Consider the following 7,911-nt stretch of genomic DNA (forward strand, 5'->3'; position numbering starts at 1 on the left):
AAAGACGCACGATCGTAGCGTGACGTCTACTTTATTAATTGTCAGGGACTCTTTTGAACACACTTAATACTTCACTTACTCGTGACTAACTACACTTAAGTGACAATGCAATATATAACGTCTTGCACGTCGGTTTTGATCGTCGTCGTCTCATGGATCTCATCATCAGTTGACAGGAATGGGACCCTTTCAATTTGTTTAGAATAAATGGAGTTCTGGTAACAATCATTAAACAAAAAATACTGATTTGAAATTTTCCGTCCAATACCAATTAAATTATTTCCAAAGTTTATACATGTCACTTATTTACAGTGGGTAATTTAAGCCTAAATTTACTTAACGATTTTCGGGTAAGTAGGTAAGTTATTCCACTCCTTTCTCCAAATGCCCGTACATGTTAAAGAACAGGTCCCAGAAGGCCATCCGGTCGTGAAAAGGTCTGCCTCTCAGTGCCAAATCTGCGCCAATCCAGAGACAGTGCCACTTGTCGGGTGTGATCGGAGTCCACGAGACGGGAATCAGCTCCGTTATCGACGGGGTGGGGTTTCTGAAAAAGAACGAGTACCTACTGTAATCATCGGGCTGATACACCTACTGCAGAAATAAAATAATTATAACTTCCTTCTTAATACACATAAGCGAGCCAAAAGCGCGAACGAGACCAGAAGGGTCGCTGAAGATAGAAAGGCTCTGCACCTCTGGGGTGCCTTAGGACAACAAAAACAATACACATTGCGGTCAATGTCTGCATACCTCCTGGTATTGCACAGTAGAGAACATACCGCACACAATGGTGGTGATGGTCACAGATATGAGACGGTCAACGTTATTTCAAAACATGGAATTGTTATCTATGTTCTATTTATACTTATGTGAATCATTATAGATTCAATCGCCTCTTTCCAAATTTCGAGGCTATAACATTATTTGCAAACGTCGGATACCGCTAATTGTGCTCAAAATCACGAGCTCTTTCAAAACTTATGAAAACTTGTACTCAATTAGTTATATTATGTATTACAAACTGTATTTAGTGCCGTTGTAATTCACATTCGCATGAAGAATTTATGAATTATTCTGAAGTTTGTCTCTTAGCCATCAGTAAAATTAATATTTAACAAATATTATTTACCCATATTTGACAAAGTTAGTCCACATCGTAGTCATTCTGTCTATAACAGTCTGATCTTCTGACGACGGCGCTTCGGTAATAAAAGAGACATCGAACAAATACCCCAACTCATCGGCATGAGCGGCTCCCGGCGCGCTCACTTTGTCCCTGTACTTCGCAAGATTTCTTCCACCATCATAGTTAAAGATATAAAAGTATATGTCTCTCGCTTCGTTCTGCCTGTACTTCCTCAAAACTCGCTGTATAGGATGAACATATGTAAAATCAGACATGAAATCTATAATTTCCCATTTGTCGTCGTCTGTCATCACGTGATCACCTACGTAAAAGTTTCTCAAGTTTCGATGTACTAAGTCCAAATCGTCGCCAAAATCAAATACATTATTTAACGAGTCTCTAAATATAGTAAGGTTTTGAAAAAAATCTGATTCCTTGTCGGCATACGAGGTCAAAAATTCTTTGTCGACGGATCCTATTAATACTGGAATATTTTTCACATTCAGCCGATCGGCGGTGGCTGGATGCTGTGGTATAAATATTTCCACACCTTCAAATTCTTTCTCTACGCACGCTCTAAAACGGATGCCAAGTTCCAGTGTTGCTTCTATTATTGAATTAGTATCCTTAGTAGCTAGAAATATTAAGGCGTCATTCAAATCGCTAGTTTTATGTTCAAAATATCCGGCTAGCCTCATAGGTGCCTCATTGTCTAATTCTAACATTCTTTCCGGGGTTAATGCTACGCCACTCTGCAGTATAACCTTGTGGAACAACCTCTCTCCTGGATACATTAAATGGAAGTCCACAGCAGCAGCGCCTGCGCTTTGTCCCGCTATAGTTACTTGACCAGGATCCCCGCCAAAGGCTTCAATGTTATCTTTAATCCATCTCAAAGCTTTCAATTGATCTTTTAATCCCTGATTTCCTGGGATCTCCGGAGTACTTAAACACATGAAGCCATAAGGTCCTAATCTATAATTGATTGTTACCAACACGATATCGTGTTGCACGAGGAACTTTGGACCGTAAGTCCCTCTGCCAAATGCGCCAGTTTGCAAAAAGCCTCCATGAATGTAGACGAAGACTGGGAGGAGGTTTAAGGACGTCGCAGAGTTGGGGGTGAACACGTTAAGGTGGAGGCAGTCCAAAGTCCCAGTTATAGTGTTAGTGTTCTCGTTTAGCTGGGGACAGAGTGCCGAGTCATCGTATGCCTCAAAGATTTCATCAAATTTTGGATGAGGCAAGGAAGCCTGTAAATATTTGTTTATAGGATACAATCTGATATGATATCAAACAATATCTGATGCTATTGTAAGTATTGTATGTTTTGTAATATTTGATGCTATATAAATAATCGATCTGAATTAATATAATGTATAAATATAAGGTCACCTCCAGTGAATGAATATTTTTTAATAGTTGGAATAATTAATTACTATTTAATCAATCCTCATTTAATCCATCACGCTAGCAAATTAAACAAATGACTGTTAATTAATCGCCTTGCTCATTTTTATTTTAACGTCGTCGATGGATATTTAAGTACCCCGTTATAAAAATCGAACATACTTACCCCAAAAGGGTTTTCCTTATCAACACTGGCATAAGGAATACCCAAGAACATAGAATAGTCCCCATCCGATGCTTTTAACCCCTTGATCAACCCTACATTCGTGTGTACTAGGGGATCTACTCTCATATCACTATTAACATTTTTAAATATCAAAACTGCCAAAACTAATCTTAGATGTGACATTATCTTATGAGTCCATAAGTAAAACTGCATAGTGCATATTGTAGGTACGCAGGTCATTAAAATCAAGTTGTTTTTACTGATATACCTATCTTGGTTTTATCTTAAAATGATAACGAAGTGTGACAAGTCGGTAAAAGATATATTACTTATCACTTGTTATATAATCCAGTAACTTTCTCGCCTGATAGTACGGGGTTCCTCTCAAATCCGGTAGTTCTGATTATTTGCTTACTTGTTTAAAATGTTGGCCCAATGAAAAATCCAAGTTTGTGACCTCGAGCGCCGAACGCAACTATGTCAAAAATTGAGAAAACCGCGAAAATTTCGGATTTTTTTAGATTTTGGCGATTATAACCCTGAAGGACTTCGTTTTTTATCGCTGCAGTACCTAGACTAGAATTGTCTATCCAAATCTAAAAAAATCTGAAATCGAATCCATCAGAAAAACTGTTCTATTTTAAGAAAAACAAAATTATAACTTTTTAGTGTCTTTGCATTTTTTAGTGCATTTATTTAAATATTAGTAATTGCTTGATAATCATTGCGTTTAAATCAGGCAATCGGTTAAAAATCCAAAGGTGTCCCAAGAAAGGGTTTTCCTGGTGGAACACTGAAAATATTTATTCAGCACCACATCTCAAAATCAGTAAATGTTAACTACACTCGGTTCCCGTATAACACTCGTATTTGCAAACAATGTCCGCTCGCATAAAATTAGGTATACTCGTAATTAAAGCAAATCCTGTACAACAATAAATTATCATTACGCCTAAATGAAACAGTAAATTTAAGACCTAATAAGAAGTAAACAAAAAGTGAAGTCCGTCATAAATTATTAGGACAATAAGCTCGAGATCCCTCCTAATAGATCGCTGTTCGAGAAAGTTTTGCTTGTTTGAACACCTGGAGTTGGCCAATGCTTAAAGATCTTAGCCTCGTGCAGACAGGCTGCCATACAAGGGGCACTGGGTATAGCTCTACCATTTATCTCTATTTAGACGGTGGGTAAAAAAGTAGTGCAATGATTTTCTAGTAGAAGTTAGCTGAGTTTTTGGGACTCAAACTAATTTATATTATAATACGTTTTTACTTACTTAATATAAATCAGCTTCATGCGGTCAAGTCCGTATTCCGTAGCCGACTGCACGGTAGACGTATATAGTAGGATAGGATTCATTCTCGGTACTAGCCACAAGTATTCCCAGATTGATCCATTCGATCCCTGAGAATAATATTTAAATTTCCCGTGTAAGTAGGTTATCTGAAACCTATTAGTTATCTGAACATTTACAAATTTTATTCGCGCAACAACGTAATCGCAGTAATTCCAGCAGCTTCTGCCACAAAAAACATGAAGATATATGCTTTTATATAGATATGCATGAATCCTAAGTAGGGATTGCAAATATTCGAAACTTTCAGATATTCGAATATTCGACTTTTTCTGAAGACGTATTCGAATATTCGAATAATTATTCGAATATTATAAAAAAATAAGAAAAGGAACGAGAAATCGGTTTATTATCGTTTTATTCAAAAGCTTTTTTCACATATTGCTAAAACTAATTATATTTGGCAGAAATCCACTTAACATCTCGTGACTAGTTTTTTCATCCTACTATGAGATGCCCACATTTATAAAAACAAGTAAAACGCCAAAATTAGACGTATTTAATATTTCTAGATAAAACTTATTATAAATACGTCGTTGCGTGAAATAACTTTAACCATCCAAACACCTAGGTATGTAAGATATTTTTTTAGTAGGTCACTCAGAGGCCTGTAAAAAGGCCTTTTTAATTCCATTGTATTTTGAATCTTTATTGACTTTATTTGTTTTGGCAAGTTTTTATTCCTAATGGTCGGCTAATTATATAATATTGAAATATTTAAGGGAAAAAGTTAGTTGACTACTAGGTGGATTATTCGTCAGCTAAAGGTGCATGGTTAGATTACCAAGTTGGGCAGGTTTGGTATGATTAAATTTGAGAATTGCGATAAGTGGCAAGGTTTAGACTTCAAAAATTCGCTTAACGTACGCTTGTACTGAATAAACAGAATGACCCTTTAACTTAAAACTTACGCACCGTAAAAATAACATACTTTTTGATTTCGTTTTCTTTTAAATTGAGTTAGGTTTCAGTGTATTCACGAAGTCTATCGAGAGGAATACAGTAAAAATATTATTTCCTTCGTATTTGGGTACCTACCGTTCCTCATTCACTGTAAATACCCGGAAACACACAGAAACTGTAACTACAGCGGATGACCAAGATTTTTTTTATAGTAATAAAAAATATTCGAATATTCGAAACCTGAGCGGCCGAATATTCGAATATCAAAACAGGTCGAATATTCGACAAACTCGAATATTCGAATTGTAAGCCCTAATCCTATGGAATCAATGAATAGAGCTAGGTACATTCATGCTTTGAAAATCGCTTAACTATCGCTTAACTTCTGACCGTCCGCGGTGTACGTGTAGGTACCTAGCTTAGTGACCGATAGTACAAAAAATTGTATGGCGAACGGTATAAGATATTTCCGTGTAAGTTAAATAATCCAATTACCTGCATTTTGCAACTTAGACTGGACGAGTGGACACCACATTTAAACCGTCAGATAAATTAACAGGCTTAAAAATATACAGGGTGTCCCAAGAAGTAGTGATATACTGAAGCTGGGAGGTAGAGGACCTAGAGGGCTATCTGAATCACCCCCATGTATGTTCCGCGATTTTTCGTATTTTCGGAGTTATGATTTTTTTTTAATTTTTCACCTATCGCCGAGTACGATGAGATTTTTATTTACGGTGACGTGAATTATTGCGGTAGATACTTGATTTTTTTTGTGTGCTAAGCTGATAGATAGGCCAATTTAGTATGGTAACATTTACTATCGTTAGATCTTTGAATGGAATTTAAAAAAAAATTAATGCCAAGAAAGATAAAATTACCCAGTATGTTCACAACTTCAAGGGCGCTTAAAAAAATAAAATCACATAAAAAAAAATTACCGTTTGGCTTTTAAAAACTTGCTCTATCTATCAGGTAGCTACCCTGAAAATTTCATTTTATTATTCATAAGTCTTCAATCAAAAAAATTAAATCTAAATGTGGTAAGTGCAAAATTTTAATTTACATGATGATTAATGCAAGCAAAGCAAAACCTTTCTAAATAAATTTCGTTCTAAATCACGCACTGGCCATCAATAGAAAAAGAACAAAAAACAAAAGACGGTTGACGCATGAGAAAATTTTCACGTTGTTTGGTCATCGTTGTTATTTTTCAATAATTTAAAAATTGTGTTTTAATACTGCTAATTGTTCGTTTCCCTAATCATTTTGGCTATTCATATGGACTTTGACTTGCATTACGATTTGGATTAGTGTTATTACCTGGAATCGACGACTTGGCATTATTTAACTGGACTTGAGTTTGCGTGTAAGTGATCATGTTTACTTCACGTGACTACGCAGAAATGCATTACTATTACGGTTATGCTAGGGGGAATGGGGCGGAAGCTTCAAGGCTGTACCGGGAACATGTGGAACGAAGAGGCGGGCCTCAACCTGAAACGTTTCCTGACTATCGCATGGTCTTAAGAGTACATAATGCGTATTTGGAAGGTCACATACCGGGTACCAGATCAGGCCGTATGGTCACTATGCCGGATCCTGATGTAGTAGATGCAGTTGTTGAAGAAGTAGAAAGAGACCCGTCGACCAGTGTGAGAGTTATGGAACGTCGTACCGGACTTTCTAAATCTCAGGTACACCGTACACTACAGAGCGTAGGATATCATCCGTTTCACATTAGAAAAGTGCAACAGTTGAAACCGGAAGATTACAATCGGCGAATTGAATTCTGTCAGGAAATGCTGAGGAGACAAGCTGAAAACGAAATTTTTTTTAACCAAATCTTGTGGACGGATGAATCCCACTTTAGACGAAATGGGATTTTTAATATGCACAATTCTCACTCATGGGCAATTGAAAATCCGAATTCAAAAAGGGAATCAACATTCCAAGAACACTTTAGTGTTAACCTTTGGACTGGCATACTTAGCGGTCAGCTAATCGGGCCCTTTCAGCTGCCAGACCGCTTGGGCGGCAATCACTTTTTAAATTTTCTACGCGTCGATCTACCCCCGCTGTTAGAAGATGTGGACTTTGAGACACGCAGAAGCATAGTACTGCAGTGTGATGGTCAGTGATCGGAATTGGTAGTGCCATTTCACGGGACTTCGGTGCGTAAGCTTAGTATGGACATACCTTTTCACCCCGGGTTTTCATATTACCTACTTCAATAGGGATAATGACACATGTTGAATTTTATAACAAAATCTAGTAAAATAGATAGCAAATGATCAATTTATCATAATAATGTGGATATTAAAATAAAATACGGAAATGTTACAGGACCTGAAAGTTTCAAAATTTAAGTTTTTGTTTAACTTCCAAAAACGATAAAAATGTGTACCTTTCGATTCCTTACATTTTATCCAAAAAAATATTGTATAGCAACTATATACATAAACGCAATATTTCATGGACAAAAACGCAATTTTCTTGTTTTGTCCTTACTTCAAGATGGGATCTCAATGACCTTGACGTCACGTTCACTTATCCTTTTGTGAGGGGCGTTTCGCGAGTGAAGTGCGACTGTCGGACTTTGACTATAATTTCTGACTTTTGTGTTGCTTTAATGCAATGGCTCCCATATAGACATTTGATCCTAAAAACAAACTCGATAGATTGATACCATAAATGAAAATTAGTCATGTAGCCTATTAAAGACATGCCAAGAAATATTTTCGTGAAAAAATAAGAGTCTTTGAATCGCGAGTCTTATCCATGTTAAGTACAATGTTTGAGGTTATTGACCCCAAATGGCACTACCTATTCCGATCATTGGTGATGGTGCACCATGCCATTTTGCCTTGGACGTGAGAAACTATTTAAATCAAAGATACCCTGAAAGATGGATTGGTCGTTGCGGCCGGGGTGACGCCTGCCTTATA

General features: G+C 36.8%; 1 protein-coding gene across 1 annotated transcript; it reads right to left on the reverse strand.

The window, feature by feature from the left end:
* Positions 1-1,117: 1,117 nt before the first annotated feature.
* Positions 1,118-2,893, reverse strand: LOC134662959 (esterase FE4-like). The gene is made up of 2 exons (XM_063519262.1): positions 2,706-2,893; positions 1,118-2,382 (listed from the first exon to the last, which is right to left on the reverse strand). Exons 1-2 carry the CDS (start codon positions 2,886-2,888, stop codon positions 1,129-1,131), a joined length of 1,437 nt encoding a protein of 478 aa, XP_063375332.1. The 5' UTR covers positions 2,889-2,893; the 3' UTR covers positions 1,118-1,128.
* Positions 2,894-7,911: the final 5,018 nt, after the last annotated feature.

This window comes from Cydia amplana, chromosome 3, assembly GCF_948474715.1.
Source record: "Cydia amplana chromosome 3, ilCydAmpl1.1, whole genome shotgun sequence".
Lineage (NCBI taxonomy): Eukaryota > Metazoa > Arthropoda > Insecta > Lepidoptera > Tortricidae > Cydia > Cydia amplana.